The sequence below is a fragment of the Ruditapes philippinarum genome, unplaced genomic scaffold (assembly GCF_026571515.1).
Source record: "Ruditapes philippinarum isolate M1 unplaced genomic scaffold, ASM2657151v2 ctg2590_1_1_1_1, whole genome shotgun sequence".
Classification (NCBI taxonomy): domain Eukaryota; kingdom Metazoa; phylum Mollusca; class Bivalvia; order Venerida; family Veneridae; genus Ruditapes; species Ruditapes philippinarum.
This window is the reverse complement of record NW_026856388.1, coordinates 14563-34569: the sequence shown is the minus strand read 5'-3', so window position 1 is coordinate 34569 and position 20007 is coordinate 14563. Positions and strand designations below refer to the sequence as shown.

At 31.5% G+C, this 20007-nt stretch overlaps 1 protein-coding gene across 1 annotated transcript; it reads left to right on the top strand.

Annotated features, from left to right (window-relative positions):
- The first annotated feature begins 1071 nt into the window (after positions 1-1071).
- Positions 1072-18801, top strand: LOC132746355 (uncharacterized). Its single transcript, XM_060735472.1, has 5 exons — positions 1072-1401; positions 9412-9638; positions 11183-11306; positions 13643-13727; positions 14227-18801. Exons 1-5 carry the CDS (start codon positions 1072-1074, stop codon positions 14304-14306), a joined length of 846 nt encoding a protein of 281 aa, XP_060591455.1. The 3' UTR covers positions 14307-18801.
- Positions 18802-20007: the final 1206 nt, after the last annotated feature.

The following is a 20007-nucleotide window of genomic DNA, read 5'->3' as shown; positions in this document are numbered from 1 at the left end:
GTCAGGAAATCTCTAGCAAATCTGATTATAAAAACTAAAAAGACGCTTATAAAAAACACAACTTATTAAATCTTTTCCCTGAGACGATACTTAAATTGGTTAATCATAAGGCAAAAGGACAGAGTCAATTTGAAATTATTTTTAAGAGATAAATCTTTTTATAAAAGTTAAATAACCAGCTTTTATATACCCCTCAACATAATCATTTCTACCTTAACTTAGGAAAATTGTGTAATATAAAATACTTATCTGATTACTGTCCATAAGCGGAATTTAAACCTTCTTGCAGCACGTATGGTTATCAGGTATCAATGTATAGACTTCAATAATCAGAACTTAAACGGAATATGACGTCATGTTGAATGAATGAACGAAATGAAATTTATATTTATATGCTGGAAACACATCGCAGAAAAAAGTTATAGTTAAAAAAGATATGTGTTTGTTTTATAATCGTATGCAGATCAGGAATTACAGATTTGGATTCAGAAGTACCTCCCGATATTTGAAACATACGCTAAATGTCTCATTATACGACATAACCTGACGAGACAAAAACACAGACGAAACAAAACAAGACAAAACAAAGCAAAATAATTAATAAAACAAAATTTTGTTTTAATTTTTTAACAGACATGCCATTTTTATAGTACTTTGAAATATCTAATCAAGAAATATAATGATAAAACAATATAATATAAAACATTATTTGTAAATTAAATTTAGAATGAGATTTTCAAAATGTTTTGTTATTGCACCGCTTTCCTGCTACAGCACTCACCTACACATCGGTCGAATGTTTCACTGTCGCTTGAAGTAACGGTAGTGTATTCAATTAAGGAGTATACCGCATTAGAAGCATCAATAAAGTTACCGCTGAAAGAAATTTTTAGATAAATGTTTTGTTCTATCAATTTTAGTGCAATGCCATATTTATATATTGATTTTATGAATGCATTGGGGCAGTGCATGCGTAAACTTTCAATCAATGAATTGCTATCTATTTGAACTCTCTTATGATTTAATTGAAGCAGAATTTAACATGTATCTCAGATGTGTGTACCATAATTTATGTCAGGTGGTGAATTCCAGCTTTTGGCTGGAAACATCTTGTCAGGGGATCTTGAGAATGCCATGCAAGAGAGAGGTATGAGGATTGAGGTGATCGGAGGCAACCATACAAAGGCCGCTCTAATGACATTGTATCGGCAAGGATTACGAAACCCATATGTCCAGATGACATTATATGAAGGCCTGACTGATGAGGAGGCTCTCAAGGTGGGTCTCCATCACAATGAAACCAACCTGAAGGCGAAGCCTATGTCGTTTTTAGATAAGGTGGATGTTATTGTGAAGCTAAAACAAGACATCAAAGCTGTGGCATCAGTTTTTCAGAAGAAGGTAAATTTTCTTACATTATTGAAAATCAAACAGCACCATTAACGATATATATGTATCCAATTTCAATAAATGTTATATTAAATGTAATTGAATCTGAATTTATTTGATTTTATGTTTTGGAAATTTTCTTCTTTGTTCTATTAATGGTTTATTTGATAGTTGTTTTTTTTCTTTGTGACTATAAATGGTGTCTTCTTTAAACTTAAGATGAAATTTTTTTGTTATACTCACATCATGTATGGCAATGTTCATAAGTCTAGCATCTTTATTTCAAGAGTTATCTCCTCTTTAAGAATTTTGCTTTTAAAATGTTATATTTTGGTAACAACTTGTAGGGATTTACTTTTAGAGATTTTTCAGTCTGTCTGTCTGGCCATTGCTAAATAACTGTTTCCTTAGATCATTTTTAAAGAACTTGGAACTTTTCCAACAAATTTACTTAAAAGGAGAAAAGTTGAAACATTAGATATACATTTTCATTCTGAGAAAATTGGGTATTTTGATTATCTGTTGTATAAACATTATATCCTTACTAGACAGGGAAACTTAACACAATACAGACAACATAAGAGCACATAAGATTTAAGTTCATTCATACAGTGGCATAATTAAATGGTCAATGGCTATCAGAATGTTGACAGGGTTCTTTCTGTGAGGGGATTGTGAGTTATTGCACAATTAAGTTACGGCTTCAGGGAATAAAGATGTTGATAAAATGTTTTTTTCGCAACCTCATTTGATAAATTACTGTAAATCGTAACCCGATAATTACCAAATTATTGATTCTCTTTATGAATATTAACCAAATGATAACAAACAAATAGCAAAATAATGCAAATGATGAGCACATTTTAGATAAGTCCTACATGTCTAAATACATGTACATAATATATTGTTCAATAAAATGCCCCGGATAAAATACCGCTGCTGAAAAAACCGATTACAACGGTGACAGGTATGTCTTTTTCACGGCCATTAACAAGTGAGCATGTTTTTGCCACTTCGTTTTTAGCAAACTTCGGATATAACAAATGATATTTAAATGTCCCATTGAATTTGTTATAAGTGGAGTCGACTGTACTTCATTTTTTCGGTTTTGCAGATCATTAATCAAAACCATATTTGGAATTGACCGGATTAAATTATCTCTCTCATTGCATTCTTTTGAATTTTTCTTGTCAGCAGTAAAAGACCATGAATATTCAAGGGACTAACTTGAAACTTAAAATATTAGTACAGTCCCTGGGGACCTTTTGTGTGCAAAAAAGGTCCATGGATAAATGATATACCAATGTAAAGCTAAATGTTTGAAGTTTACAAAAAAATTGGGTAGACATGTCAAATCATGGTACGTTTTGAGAAATCCAAGATGGCCGCCAAGATGGCCGCCAAATTATTGAAAAATGGCTAGTACGCAATTTATATGATAAAATTAGTTCTTTTTTGTATTTATTTTGGTACAGGTGATGTTAAAACTTCACATACTATTGGAACAATATGAAAAAGGGTCCTTTTCCTTTTTCTTATGCATATACTCTTGTTCTCATAGAGAAATTTTGCTAAAAAAGCATGAAAAAGTAACAAAAATCGACATGGGGCTGGCATTTTTTCCTATCAGTCGAGACATAGTTGTGAAAACTAATATTTTTACCATATTATACAAAGACCTGATCAACAACTTACTAATTGTACCCTTATTTTAATTTTTATTGTGTAAGAATGTGAATTCTGACATTCCTTAAGTGGGTGGGGTACACGAAAATTGAGTCCCAATTTCTAGTGAACTGATATATAACGATTATTAAGACTAAGAATAACCAACAAGATTACATTTTAAAATGTTCCTAAGTCTTTAATTTTCTAAAAGGTAGATTTTTATTGTACCAACAACATTAATTGGTTCTGTTGCCATGGCAACAAAGTGGTTAAATGAGAGAAACCCGGAAACGTATGAGGCTTTCGGTTTTATCATTTCAAGCATGTTGTAGAAGTTAATGTCATGATTATGCATTACAGAATTCAGAGTTGGATACATTTGACCATAAAAAAAATCATTTCAAATTTCACTATATTTACTTTCCATGAAAAAACACAAATTTGAATTAAAACATCGGTAACATTTTGCTGAACCGTTACTGTAACAATAAAAACGCTTAAAGTTTTAGAGGCAAAAGATAATAATGAAATCTACTCAGAGTTATATTGAAATATAAAATTTATGCTTGGTGTTTGGCCCGATTTGAGAAAAAAACTTTTCACCATTCTTCATTTATTGGTCATTAAATAATAATAATAAATAACAAATAACAAATAAAGCAAAACAGATCCCACAGATAAAATGTGATAAGAAGGAATAGACAATATGTCAATATGTTGTGATGAAGAACGTCTTCAAGATAATGTGCCATAGATGCATCTGGAAAACCTAAATGATTGTGTTCTCATCTCAATGCAATACAAGCACAGCTGAAATATTTTAACAGTTGGAGAAACATGGATAAAATCACCATTTTGTGTTAGAAATTTGACACTTTCTTCTATTCTAAAAAATATAGAGCAGCATAAATTATAAATCCTGTATAGATGTCTTGTTACGCAAAACAAATAGGCCATATTCCACCGTTGCCTCAAAATTCTTTATAAATTATTTTGTGACCTACAGGTCAGACCACCTAATTCTTCGTTATACGGTCAGTATGTCTTAAATCATCATCAACAAACTCCGGACCGTTCATCAAATGACATCTTGTCTAATTACCAAAAACAACCCTCCATTTAAACACATTAAAATAGAGAAAAACAGAATCCCTGAAACGTTGTATAGAATCTCAATTGTTTTACCTATTGAAAATCGGATACAGTAGGGACGAACTCCAGTATACATTAAGAAAAAGCTACAGAAGAATGTACACAAAACTAAAACTTAAAAGTCTCAAATTAATTATACAATATAAGTAATTCCGATATGTAAATAATATGAGTTTTGTTACCGCAGTCTCACTTCGTTCTTTAGAAATATGTGACTATTTAAGAAGATGGCGGTCTCTTTCATAATATTATCATAAATCACGTTGAAAAGAATTTAAGATTATGTTTATATGCAAATAGTTTTACATAGCCATATCTAAATTTGTATAATTGTTGAAATTTCATTTTTATGTCGAGTATTCTTTTTTAAAGTTTATAACTATGATATAAATTTGTTGATTTTAACGCATTTGAACATGTTATATATATCAGAAAGGCACTTAATAAATTTGGTGTAATGATAGATTTTGCTTTTGTTTTCGACTGTTTCTTACCAGTTATAAGAAAAATATGTGTTTGTAAAACTTTAGGAGCGATTTTTGTTCCACTCACACAAAGAAGTATGTAAATTGTCGTCACGTAGTAATAAGCTATAACTATATACAGATAAGCATTCAAATAAAATCTCAAAGACATTGGTAATCATATCAACTGTTACAGTTTCGTTATTTTCTCATCAATAAATATCCATAAATCATGTGGAATAACCCGCGGCTGAACGTATCCAAAATTTATAAGCTTTCTGTTTTAGATAAGTCATTATAAAAGTGCAGTCTTAAAACCATAGTTTCAATGTAATTGGAGATGAGGAAAAACAGCATTTCTCAAATTGTCCGGTTGCATGTAATGCACATGAACACTAGTGTGTTCCAAATTTAGATTAAGTTCAGGACGTATTTGAATTTGGAATCAGGATGAACATATGACTTTGATTTCTTTATTTTACAAACAATTTTACTGTTTTCTTCATTTGAATAAGCCAAATTTCACTTTCTTACATACTTTGTAATTCTGATTTGCCTTAAAAGATGACCAGGTGTCAATATTATGAAATAATGCACGGAGGGAAACATATTAGGCTTTGGAAAGTCGCCACAAAGCCTTTTAAAGTGTTGATGTGACGTAAAAGTAGGCTATATTTGATAAAATTTGACAGAAATTTTGTTTTGTTGTTGTTTTTTGCACAAATCGGATTATTGTATATCTTAGTCACAGAAGTTAAAAATAGAACTGACAATTTGTAATGTTTTCAAATATTCCCAGAAATAAATAAAAAGATCTTGAGCTTTTATATGTATGGCTTTTTAAGATGGGACTAAACCAACATTGTTAATCGCCTTCCGCGTAGCGGAAATGGGATTATAGGAATGGACTCCGTCTGTCTGTCCGTCCGTCCATAACACTTTCGTGTCTGCTCCATAACTTTTTAACCCCTGAACTTTTTTTTTAAATAACTTGGCACAAGTGATCACCATAATGAGACAATATGCAGAGCGCAATAATTGGGTTGCTATCCCCAAGTTCAAGGTCACACTTTAAGGTCAAATGTTAAAAGTCTTCATTTAATAATAAAATCTCTACATTTCGTGTCCGCTCCATAATTTTTTTAAAGCTGTAAAGTTTTGAAATAACTTGGCACAACGGATCACCATTATGACACGACGTGCAGTGCGCAATAATTGGGTTGCTTCACAAAAGGTCAAGGTCACACTTTAAGGTCAAATGTTAAAAAGTCTACATTTCGTGTCCGCTCCAACATTTTAACCGCTGAAATTTAAAAAAATCCATCTTGGCACAATTGATAACCAGTATAAGAGAATGTGCAGAACGCAAACATTGGGTTGCTACACCAAAGGTCAAGGTCAAATGTATAAAAATCTACATTTCGTGTCCCCTCCACAACTTTTAAACCTATGAAATTTTGTTTAAATAGCTTGGCACAATTGATCACCATTATGAGACGATGTGCAGATCGCAATAATTGAAATGCTACCCCAAAGGTCAGGGTCACATTTACAGTTCATATGTTAGAAAGTCTACATTTCGCGTCTGTCTCTAACTTTTAAACCTCTGAAATGATTTTAAGTTAAATTGGCAGAAATGATCAACATTATGACACCATTGGCAGAGCACAATAAGCAAGGCACAACCCTGAAGGTCAGGGTCAAATTCAACGGTCCAATGTAAAAACATTTTTTTCATGTCCGCTCTATAACTTATTGACAATTCCAAGGTTTTAAAAATACTTAGCACAATATGATCCCCACCACGATACAATCTACAGACCTCAACATCTAGGTCGCTGCAACCAAGGTGAAGGTTATATGTTCTCCATAACTTTTTGACTTTATGGAAGATTTTAAATAACTTGGCACAAATAATCGCCATCGTGAGACTATGTGCTTATGATATGCATGACACAACATCAAGGTCATGGTTGGTAAAAGGTCAAGAAGTACACATTCATTTTTCTTGCGAAGCCCCGGAGTAAACTTTCTTTACACAATGTAAATATAGGAAAAACATGAAAATATTCTTCTCCATAACTGCAGGACCTAGTATAGAATATAAATAACTTCTCCCAAACCGATGCCTATAGCTTATTATTTCTGTTGTAGCCTTGTATAGACCAGTAAAAAATTTATTCAAATGAAAATTTAACCCACCCTTAGGGTCAACTTATTTCATATGGAGACACATAGGAAAACTTTTTAAAATAAAACTTTTTCCAAAACCAAATACCCAGATCAGATTAGATTTTGAGTTAAAAGCATTGTCAAAAAAACCTTAATTTATTTTTCAAATCTTGACAATCTTGTCAAAGTTGCCCTAACCCCAGAAGTCATTTTACTTTGTGTTATAAAGAAAAGGCTTTGAAAACTTTCTTCTCCATAAATAAAATGCTTTGATATTTAATTGTGAAGCATTCATTCTATGACCATATCAATTTATGTCACGATATAAATCATATAATAGTAATAATACACAAATTCTAAGCTTGGTAAAGTCATGATCCGTTTGATTATAATTACCTTTCCCAAGGGTCAATTGATTTACATAGTCAAACTTATATATAAAATCCTTTATAAAATCATCCCTTTAACCCCATTGTTTAGAGCATGTGAAACAATTTCTAGAAGACTTTTACCATGTTTCTTTAAATCATGAAAGGGCCGGGTCTGAGTTATACGCCAATTTCAACACTTCTTTGTTGATAACTTGAAGGTTGGTTAAACTATCTCACTTTCATGGATAAATAACCAGAAGAGTAATGACCAATTTCTACTTAGCTACGGTACTAACTTTTTTGACAGACAAATGACCGTAAAACTCAATGACCGAGATCAATTGTTGTCTGTGGAACAAGAGACGCCTGGATTTCACATCCGACACTCTCAGTATAGGCATCAAATAATGATCATGAGTCTGGATTAAAACAAGAGCCGGTTGAACCAGGTGATGCTCCTCGACTAGGTTTTGGACACACGCCCGGCGACTATATGCTCCCCCATAATTTTCGGGGAGCATAAAAATGGCCCTGCCCAGATGTCGATTTTTATATAAAAAACTCTTTGTCAGAAACCACAATGGAAGGCCATTTGGTTGGAAGAATTGTCTTTGTTCAAATCATGGCCCCACTGGTATAAGGTGACCTAGAATTTAAGACCTCGTGACTTACTTTCTTGTTTTGAAGCTAAAGAAATTTGGATAACAGACACAATATGAAATGCCAGCTGACCTTAATCTGTTCTAGTGACCTCTTTGTATTTTGATTGTAAAATTTCAGATGCAGAGTTATGCACTGAGATCAGTTGACCTAGAATTTTATCTAGTGCAAGTTAGAATTACATAATACAAGCTACAACCAAAAAACTTGAACTCAACAATAAATTCGATTGTCATTAAAACATGATATTGGTTGACCTAGAATTTGAACCAGTGACCTATTTATTTCTCGTTTTAGATGCAAAGTCTTAAATGTTTACCCTATGTACAGTTGCAAACATTTGATAATGTTTATATACATTTCTACCTTAAGACTGCCTTTTACTTATTATTATCACCATTAATTTTACTTATTATTATCACCATTAATTATCCTTTCCAAACATAAAAACATTCACATCTGACATGACCTTTTCCAATGTATAGCAGTTTGAAAAAAGCAAATGCATGATGCAATTTCTTGAAATAAATTTATTCATCTAATTTCAAAATATCGGCTGTTATATGTGTTGATAATTTCCTAGAATTAAATGTGACTTCTTTTAATGTTACATTTTTTTTCAATTTGTTACCATGGCATTGTGCACAGATTATTTATCTATAAGTTTGTGTCATTCTTAACAACATGCTTAAAATGCTAAAAGTTGAAAGTGTCATACGTTTCAGATGTGTCTTTCATTTTACTTCTCCGTTGCCATGGCAACAGAACATGTTGAATATTGATAAACAAAATATCAGTCTAAGTTTCTTAATTATTTATAACTTTAGGTACATGCCAAAGTGCAATACATGTTGACTATTCATAGTTTTAATTATCACAACAAACCAGTTAACAAAATACTGACACTTAGTTTTCGTTACCCCACCCACTTTAAGAATATCAGAATCTACATTCTTTTACAATAAAGATAGAAAATGAGGGTGATATTAGTATGATCTTGTTCAAGTATTTGTAGTATATGGTAAAAATATTCATTAACACCGCTATGCCTTAGCTGGTAGGAAAAAATGTCAGCCCCATATCAATTTTTGATAATTTTTTCATGCATTTTTCAGCAAATTTATCTATGAAATTCAGAGAATATGAAAAAATAATGGAAATGCCTCCATTTTCATATTGTTCCAATAGGAGGTGAAGTTTTAACATCACCTGTACCAAAATAAATACAAAAAAGAACTAATTTTATCATATAAATTGCGTATTAGCCTTTTTTCAATAATTTGGCGGCCATCTTGGCGGCCATCTTGGATTTCTCAAAACGTACCATGATTATGACATGTTCTACCCAATTTTTTTTCCATAAACTTTCCTTAGATTATCTTCCATTTATTTTTTCCTTAGTGGAAGGTAGCTAGTACATTACTTGAAAGATTTTAATGTCAGTCTCTTGAACAACACTGTAGCTATCATCTTAAGGAAAACAGCAAAATTTACATATGTGAACATTGATTAATTTGATACTTTCTCTGTTTCAGAATGGTCGTCAGGTGCGAAATGACTTGGGCGTACATATGGCTGTATCGAGGTGGCCAAACGAGATTATTGAACGCTTGCACCAGGCGGACCAAAAATGGTGTTCAAAGAAGCCACTCTCACAAACCCTTTTGAGAGGGCTTATAAAACACAGTGAAATGAGGAAGTATATGGACAAGGGAACAGAGATTTTAGTTCAAGAAGGGGTTCAAGCTTTTAAGGAAAAAATGTAAGTCATCTTTTGAAAAATGTTCCTGCAAATAAAGAATCAAGAAAAATTAACAAAAAATTAAAAAAATAATTTTGTCTCCTAATTTGATGAACAATGTTTGAGATAATAATTTCCTTAATAGACAAATATGTATATGAATAGTGTTTCTTTGTAATGCTAAGCAAAATGTCTGCCCTTGTCTGTGTGCTCATAAATATAGAGGAATTACTTAAACATGACAATTCTGTTTTTGTGTCTATAGAATTCAGACTGACAGCATGTCATATGCCATAATCAGAAGATTAAGTTGAAGTTTAAAATTTAATATAATACTGACATGTAATTTTAGCTGGTGAATATTAGAGGTTAATACACATCAGAGTAGGGTCTCAAGATGATAATCAACCCACTAAATAATGGCCCAGAGGTCTTGAGATCGAGGGCATTATTCTTTCAGGGCAGATTAATACTTTCCTGCCTGTCTATGATCTGTTTTAAAGTCTTTAATATATAGTAGCACAATTCTTAATTAGATCAACTTTGGTTTTTCTGTTTTAGTTATTTATAAAGGATGCATCCCTTATATGTATACAAAGTTACTAAGTCCACTTCTGTAGAATTGATTTTTACCAAATAAAATTGTTGGGTTTTTTTTTTTCCAGTAAAAACGTTTTGGTACAAATCATGCTTATATTTTTAAGTTGTAACAAAATAATTAAGCAGCCCGTGCTGAAAACCTGCTTTCACTTTACAACAACCTTTTTGGATGACATAAAATTTGACATGATTGTTTCAGTTTTTGCACCTGCTCATGTTCAGCGGACCTATTATGATTACAGGCTCTTAGCACTGGCCGATCATGTGATATTCATAGTCAGTTGAAATCAAAGGCAATTTTGATATTATATATAGTAACAAGTGTTGAGTTGTGAAATGTACTGACAATTAAAATATTGATTGAGGTGACAGGCGAGGTCAGCTATTAAGTGCATTTTTTATGCTTTTACTTTAAGATTGCTTAAAAAATCTGCTTTTGAACACCAAATTTTCAGCAAAATTAATTTCTAGGTGAAAAAAAAAGTTGAATACACAGTGAAAATATTCTGATTATCTGACCTGTTATCTCTTATGAAATGTTATGTCTCGACCAATTTTGGGAGAAGGTATTTCAAAGCTATTAATGAAATATCTTATAATCTGATGTGTCTTAAAGCTGCATGCCGCCAGATGAGCTAAAATATTTCAATGAAAGCAAACTCAAGAAAAATGTAATTTTAGGATATGCAAAAGATTGAAGTAATAATTTACATGTTATGTGCGATTAATGATTGATTTTTCACTATTTATTACCATATTACTATTGCATTACTATTTTGAATGTTTTGATCTCATTTTTTATTTCATAACTGTAAACATTTTATTTTTAAAATCATTTTCAAACTTTTTCATGACAATTAGCTGTATTTCTCGAGGCTTGCTGCTATAAACCATACAGTTTGATAAACCTGTTTTGTACATTTTGTGACTTTTACAAATTTGTTAAATGTACCTTTCTCTCACAGGAATCAGTGGATGCAAGTGGAAGGAGTTGGGCATTTCAGGAATAAGAAGCCAACAGAAGCAAAAGGAAAAACAACTGTGAAAGAAACAGTGAAAGAAACAAATGAGAAAGAGCATTCTGTGAAGGTAAGCAGACAGATTCATGCTTCAGAATAAAATTGTCTTTACATTTTGTAGAATTATTTATTCAGCTTTCTAAACATGTGCATTTTCCCTATTCACAAATTATCATCTTGCTAATTGATTGAACTGGCAAATTCAGATAAGTTATATCACTTGAGATTTCAGAAGCTATAAGAAGTCCTTTTAAATAATTGAAAAAAAGATGTTTGCTTGAATGTCAGTAACAAGGATGTGCTCAGTTTCCCCTAGAGCCTTACAGTTTTCTACAAAAATTATACAGATTATGCTCAATGGATCAAACTTGTCTCTTTCTTTTGAATCTAATGTTTCACATATAGACATATTAAGCAAAACACATACATTTTGGGGACTATACAGCCTTAAGTTTGGATGTTTGGCATAATTATAGCATTATGAAATAAAAAATGTTTTATTGATAATGGTTCCAGATATTTATGGCCATGCCTGATGCAACCTAATGACTTAGTGATGCATTGAAATATTAATACTTATTATTGTCGCAAAGGATCAGAGGCGATGCTATATGGCCCATGACCTTTTGATGACCATGACTTTCAAGGTCACATTATTGAATGTAGGCTAGATTGTTATAACTTTGTTATTTACTCATGGACTTGATTTATATTAAGACAAAAAAATAACAGCTTATGACAAACCCGTTCACTAAATAATTCAAATATGACCTTGACCTTTATTTGACCATGACAGTCAATATCAAATTATTTAAATTAGCTAATTAAATTGTCATAACTTTGTTATTCATATATATGGATTTCATTTGTATTTTAACATATTAAGAACACTCAGACAAAATCAGCATGCTGATTTATTTTAATGTGATCTTGACGTTTAATCCACTTCGGCCATCAAGGTCAAAATTTTTGAATATGCTGATATTGTCATAAATTTGTTATTTATTTATGTATGAGAAAAGATTCTTATGAACAAGAGCGATCAGTAATCACATGTGTCGCCTCATGAAGGCAAATTTCATGTTGGGACAAATTTTGTGACAGACAGGCAGACAGACAGACAGTGCACAACTAGACTTGGTACTGATCATTCCTGTAAAGTTTGGATAAAATTGCACCAGTAGTTTATGAGTAGTAGTCCGGACAAGCTTTTGCGTATCTGGCAACACACAGAAAAAAACACCTTTTTATCAAAGGGCCATCACTCGGCCAAAAATCATTCAACCGGAAAACCCGTGCAATATGCGCAAGGACTTGAGCTACAGATCAATCCTGTAAAGTTTCATTGAAATTGCATGAGTGGTATAAGAGAAGTAGTCCGGACAAACTTTAAAAATAAAAATTATTAAAGGGCCATAACTCTGACAAAAATCATTGAACCGGAAAATGCTGACAATATGCACAACTAGACTTGGTACTGATCATTCCTGTAAAGTTTGGATGGAATTGCACCAGTAGTTTATGAGAAGTAGTCCGGACAAGCTTTTGTGTATCTGGCAACACACAGAAAAAGAAACCTTTTTATCAAAGGGCCATAACTCGGCCAAAAATCATTCAACCAGAAAACCCGTGCAATATGCGCAAGGACTTGAGCTACAGATCAATCCTGTAAAGTTTCATTGAAATTGCATTTGTGGTATAAGAGAAGTAGTCCGGACAAACTTTAAAATTAAAAATTATTAAAGGGCCATAACTCTGACAAAAATCATTGAACCGGAAAATGCTGACAATATGCACAACTAGACTTGGTACTGATCATTCCTGTAAAGTTTGGATGAAATTGCACCAGTAGTTTATGAGGAGTAGTCCGGACAAGTTTTGTGACGGACGCACGGACAGACAGACAGACAGACAGACAGACAGACAGACAGACGGACAGACAGACGACGGAGAAGTGATCCCTATATGTCGCCACTACTCCGTAGAGGCGACACAAAAAACTGACATGACAATTGATACAAAATGTGTTTTTGACCATTGTATGATTTTGACCGCAAAGCCATATTGTTGAATTTAGCTTAAATTGTCATTATTTTGTTGTTTTTTATTATTAAATAATTTAATTCATACTGGGATAAAAACACACCACTTAGACACTGGTGAGTTGATAATTTTTAATAAAGACCATCAAGGTCAAGTATGAAATTTCCGTAAAATATTTTGTACCAGAAAATTGTATTGTATAACTATATGCTACCATATTCTACCTTTGATTTTTTTGACTTTAAAAGTAATAAAAAATGGTGTGTGGCTCTGGCTAGCAGTGGCTGTGATAGAGTTTATCAATTTCATCCATATTCATTATTTTCCATCAAAACAAAATTTGAATAAATTGTTTTGTTTCAGCAAAATTACCAAGTTGGAGATGTAGTAATGGCTAAATGGAAAGACGGCAGAAAGTATGATGCAGTGATCAAGAGAGTTGAAATAAGTAAGAAAATTGGTATTTTTTTTGAATAAATATTATTTTCAGATAATTATTTTATGTGAAAGCTGGAGAAGTAGTAATTCCTTAAGAATTTGGTGAATTAATACAGTTTGGATAACAGAATTCTTATAACTTTACAATGAATAGACCAGAAAAAAGTCTCTTGATATGTTTAGAGCTTTGAACATACCATTTGCATTACACAAAACTGTATCAGCATGAAATTATTTTAGGGTATTGAATTATATCGTTCATTTCTAATTAACACTTTACCCTCATTGTCAAATTAAGATAAAATTTACGATAAATTCGCTAAAATAGTTAACCAATTCATGTCAAAGAAATATCATATTATTTCTACTAACTATTAAGCTGAGGATATTACTATAAGCAATACAGACTGTAGAAAAGTTAAATAAACAGTGATAGACCTGTAACTACCAAATGCAATACATTTTTAAAAAATGGCATTTAATCATGTTTAATGTGATATATTTTTCAGTTTACCATGTGCAGTATTTAGAAGACAATGTTCAAAGGAAAGTGAGTGAAACTGATATAGAAGAAAAGGATATACAGTAAAAAGTATATGGAGATCTGTCCTACTTGCCCCGGCGTCGGCGTCTGTGTTCAGATTTCAGATTAAAGTTTTGTTGCAGTAAAATATTTTTCAATATAACTTTGTCACTTCTTAAGGTATCAACATCAAACTTCAAATATATGTTCCTTATCATCTACCGCATCTTATGTGACAAGGTTCATAACTCTAGCACCAATAGCTTCAGATTTATCTCCCCTTGAACTTAGAATTTTCCTTAAAAAATACTATTTTTTACTGTTACTTCTTAAGGGATATACTTCATACTTTAAATGTATGTTCCTCAGCATCAACCACATCTTATGTGACAAGGTTCATAACTCTAGCACCAATATTTTGAGATTTATCTCCCCTTGAACTTAAAATTTTCCTTAAAAAATACTATTTTTTACTGTTACTTCTTTATTTCTTAAGGGATCAACTTCATACTTCAAATATATGTACCTTATAATTAACCACATGTTACGTGACAAGGTTCATAACTCTAGCACCAATATTGCAAGAATTATCTCCCCATAAACTTAGATTTTTTTTACTTGAAAAATGTTACTTTTTACTATAAATTTTTTAATTTTAAAGGTATCTACCCAAACTTCAAATACTTATTCCTTACCATCAATTACATTTTATGTGACAAGGTTCATAACTCTCGAAGCAATATTTACAGATTCATCTCTCTTAGAACTTATAATTGGTTTAAGTTACATGAAAAGACAGACTTGTCCTTCTTTTGTTTTATTCTTGTACTGTTTTAGTTTTAGTGTTTATGAAAAGGAGGATTAGTCCTATTATCAATGAATAAGTTGTCCTTTTGTTTTTCTAAAGACTTCTTCTAAAAAAGGATAGTATTTGGTTTGAATTAGATTAAAAGAGGCGGACTAGTCCTCCTTTTCATAATTTAACTGTTTGCATTTGATTATTTTATGAAGGTGGATTGGTCCGTCATTTTATTTCTAAAGACTCCTTGATCTTTAGTTTGAGTTTCTTTAAATAAGGCAGACTAGTGCTCCTTTTCGTTTCGTAAATAAAGTGGATTAGTCTGTCATTTAAGGTTATGTTTTATATTGAAAAAATAGATAGTATTTGATTTGAGTTTGACTGCAAAAAGCGGACTAATCCTCCTTTTTGTTTAATAATTTAAATGTTCAGTTTTGATTATTGTTAGAAGGTGGATTAGTCCGTCATTTCAGTTATTTTTTTTCTGAAGACTCCTTAAATAAAATGAATAGTATTTGATTTGAGTGACTAGTCCTCCTTTTTATTTCGTAATTGAACTTGTTAGTTTTGATTATGGTAAAAAGGTTGACTAGTCCGTCATTTTAGTTAACGTTTTCAAAAGACACATTGAAAAAAATGCATAAATGCATAATTAAACTGTTTATTTTTTTATAATTGTTTTAAGGTGGATAAGTCAGTCATTTCAGTGAACATTTTCTTAAGACTCCTTAATCTCTAGCTTGAGTTAACTGAAAAAGGCGGACTAATCCTCCTTCATGTTTTACAATTGAATTTTTGTTTTGTTTTGATTATTGTATAAATGTGGCTGTGTCATTTCATTTAATGGTTTCTGTAGACTCCTTGATCTTTATCTTGAGTTTCACTGAAAAAGGCGGACTAATCCTCCTTCATGCTTTTTAATCTAATTTTTTTTTTGAATATTGTATGTAGGTGAATTAGTCCGTCATTTCAGTTAGACTCATTGATGTTTATTTTGAGTTTCACTGAAAAGGCGAACTTATCCTCCTTCATGTTTTACAATTGATTTGTTTTGTTTTGATTACTGCATAAAGGTTAATTAGTCCGTCATTTCATTTAATGATTTCTGTAGACTCCTTGATCTTTATTTTGAGTTTCACTGAAAAAGGCGGACTAATCCTCCTTCATGCTTTTTAATTAAATTTTGTTTTTGATTATTGTATGAAGGTGAATTAGTCCGTCATTTCAGTGAATGATTTCTAAAGACTCATTGATGTTTATTTTGAGTTTCACTGAAAAAGGTGGACTAATCCTCCTTCATGTTTTCTTATTGAGTTTATTTTTGTTTTGATTATTGTATAAAGGTGGATTAGTCCGTCATTTCAGTTAATGATTTCTAAAGACTCTTGATCTTTATTTTGAGTTTCACTGAAAAAGGCGGACTAATCCGCCTTCATATTTGATAATTGAGTTGTTCAGTTTTGGTTATAGAGTTTAATTGGAGAAGGCGGACTAATCCTCCTTCATGTTTGATAATTGAGTTGTTCAGTTTTAGTTATTGAGTTTAATTGAAAAAGGCGGACTAATCCTCCTTGCGTTTTTTAGTTTGATTAAAGTTTGATTAGTCCGTCATTCCAGTAAATGATTTCTAAAGACTCTTGATCTTTATTTTTAATTTCATTGAAAAAGGCGGACTAATCCTACTTCATGTTTTATAATTGAGTTGTTTAGTTTTGGTTATTGTATAAAGTTGGATTAGTCTGTCCTATCAGTTTATGTTTGAAAAATGCAAAGTATTTGTTTTGACTTAGATTGAAAAAGGCGGACTAATCCTCCTTTTTGTTTTTATAGTTTTTAGTTTTTTTATTTATTGTATATATTAAGGTGGATTAGTCCGCCTTTTGAGTTAACATTTTCTAAAGATTAATTGAGAAATATTACGTCTTTGGTTGAGGTTACATTGAATGAGGCGGACTAGTCCTCCTTCATGTGTTAAAATTGAACATTTTAGTTTTGATAATTGTGTAAAGGTGGATTAGTCCGCCATTTCAATTAATGATTTCTAAAGACTCTTGATCTTTATTTTGAGTTTCACTAAAAAAGGCGGACTAATCCTCCTTCATGTTTGATAATTGAGTTGTTCAGTTTTGGTTATAGAGTTAAATTGAAAAAGGCGGACTAATCCTCCTTCATGTTTTATATTTGAGTTGTTTAGTTTTGGTTATTGTATAAAGTTGGATTAGTGTGTCCTATCAGTTTATGTTTGAAAAATGCAAAGTATTTGTTTTCACTTAGATTGAAAAAGGCGGACTAATCCTCCTTTTTGTTTTTATAGTTTTTAGTTTTTTATTTATTGTATATATTAAGGTGGATTAGTCCGCCTTTTGAGTTAACATTTTCTAAAGATTAATTGAGAAATATTACGTCTTTGGTTGAGGTTACATTGAATGAGGCGGACTAGTCCTCCTTCATGTGTTTAAATTGAACATTTTAATTTTGATAATTGTGTAAAGGTGGATTAGTCCGCCATTTCAATTAATGATTTCTAAAGACTCTTGATCTTTATTTTGAGTTTCACTAAAAAAGGCGGACTAATCCTCCTTCATGTCTGATAATTGAGTTGTTCAGTTTTGGTTATAGAGTTAAATTGAAAAAGGCGGACTAATCCTCCTTCATGTTTTATAATTGAGTTGTTCAGTTTTGGTTATTGTATAAAGTTGGATTAGTCTGTCCTATCAGTTTATGTTTGAAAAATGCAAAGTATTTGTTTTGACTTAGATTGAAAAAGGCGGACTAATCCTCCTTTTTGTTTTTATAGTTTTTAGTTTTTTTATTTATTGTATGTATAAAGGTGGATTAGTCCGCCTTTTGAGTTAACATTTTCTAAAGATTAATTGAGAAATATTACGTCTTTGGTTGAGGTTACATTGAATGAGGCGGACTAGTCCTCCTTCATGTGTTTAAATTGAACATTTTAGTTTTGATAATTGTGTAAAGGTGGATTAGTCCGCCATTTCAATTAATGATTTCTAAAGACTCTTGATCTTTATTTTGAGTTTCACTAAAAAAGGCGGACTAATCCTCCTTCATGTTTGATAATTGAGTTGTTCAGTTTTGGTTATAGAGTTAAATTGAAAAAGGCGGACTAATCCTCCTTCATGTTTTATAATTGAGTTGTTCAGTTTTGGTTATTGTATAAAGTTGGATTAGTCTGTCCTATCAGTTTATGTTTGAAAAATGCAAAGTATTTGTTTTGACTTAGATTGAAAAAGGCGGACTAATCCTCCTTTTTGTTTTTATAGTTTTTAGTTTTTTATTTATTGTATGTATAAAGGTGGATTAGTCCGCCTTTTGAGTTAACATTTTCTAAAGATTAATTGAGAAATATTACGTCTTTGGTTGAGGTTACATTGAATGAGGCGGACTAGTCCTCCTTCATGTGTTATAATTGAACATTTTAGTTTTGATAATTGTGTAAAGGTGGATTAGTCCGCCATTTCAATTACTTTTTTCTAAAGACACCTTGAAAAAATACTTAGTCTTTGGTTTGAAGTACATTGAAATAGGCGGATTAGTCCTCCTTTGTTTTATTTTGCTATAAGATCTTTGTTAAAATACATGTTTTGCAACTTAGGGTGGATTAATCCTCCTTTTACTGGTTTGGAATTATTTGTAATAAAATTTAAACTCGATTTCATGTGTTTTCCTTTTTATTACTTCAACAATCCAAGCCCTTATTTCAACGTTTTGTTGCAATTTTGATTATTTCAAAAACAGTCCTCCTTAATTTAGTGAAAAAAGATGACCCTAAAATCGCTTATACTGTCCCCAATTAGGGAAATTTTGAGCAAATCCCTAATTATAATATCAGCTGTTGTTAGTAATTTTGATAACATGTATGATTTTAATATATAATTTTTACAGTGCTTAAATCATGGAGGAAAGAAAGTTATCAAAAAAAAATCCTGTCTTTCGTGTGAGCAGGTTTGTGCATCATTCCGACAAGGAGCTGTATCAAACATCAGGCACAAAGGTAAGTTGTCAGGTTAACTTCATGAAACAATAATTTGTTAAATTCATATGTGCATTTTGACTTTGTTAGGAAAATGAAAGATAATGCATTGAGGAACAATGGTGGAATTAGTGTTTTCGTGAAAAGTACTATTCATAAACTTATATCAATAAGACAAATCTTTGATCATTTTGAGAACTGTGTTGTACTATACTGTAATTTTTCAAAAATATTTGATTGTAATGACATTATCATGTATTTCACATATATAAGTCCTGGGGGAAGTTCTTACTATAATGATAGAGACGATAAAAACGGTATCAATGAAATGTTTAGTCATTTTGAACAAATTACATATGAATACCCGGACACCATGTTATTTTTGTCAGGTGACCTTAATAGTCGATGTAAAATTTTTTTAGACTTTATCCCATGTGATAATTTAAACTTTATTTTTGGTAATACTGACTATAATGGTAGTACTTTTGATATTGTACGTCATAGTAAGGATAATATACGTGGCAATAATTATGGTAAATGTTTAGTAAACTTATGCTGTATTTTTGATATTCATATACTTAATGGTCGTTTTCCAAGCGATAAAAACGGTGAATTTACTTGCTTCTCAAATGATGGATCGAGTGTTGTTGATTTTATGATCGCATCTTCTTCTCTATTTTCATACATTAAAGATTTTGAGGTTCTTACTAGAGATGAATCTGATCATTTTCCTATATGTTGTACTTTTGTGTTCCATAAAAACTCTAATAACGCAGATAGCCAAACTGCTCAAATATCATTGAACACTTTTGATAGATATAAATGGCGTGTGTCTGCAGGTACAGATTTCTTGCAAAAATTTAGGGAATTTTTTCATAACCATTACACGATGATAATGGAATCAGTTGATAACTCTGTCAATTCTGCGGTCGACTGTATTACTTCTATTTATAAAGATGCTGGAAAATGCATGCTTA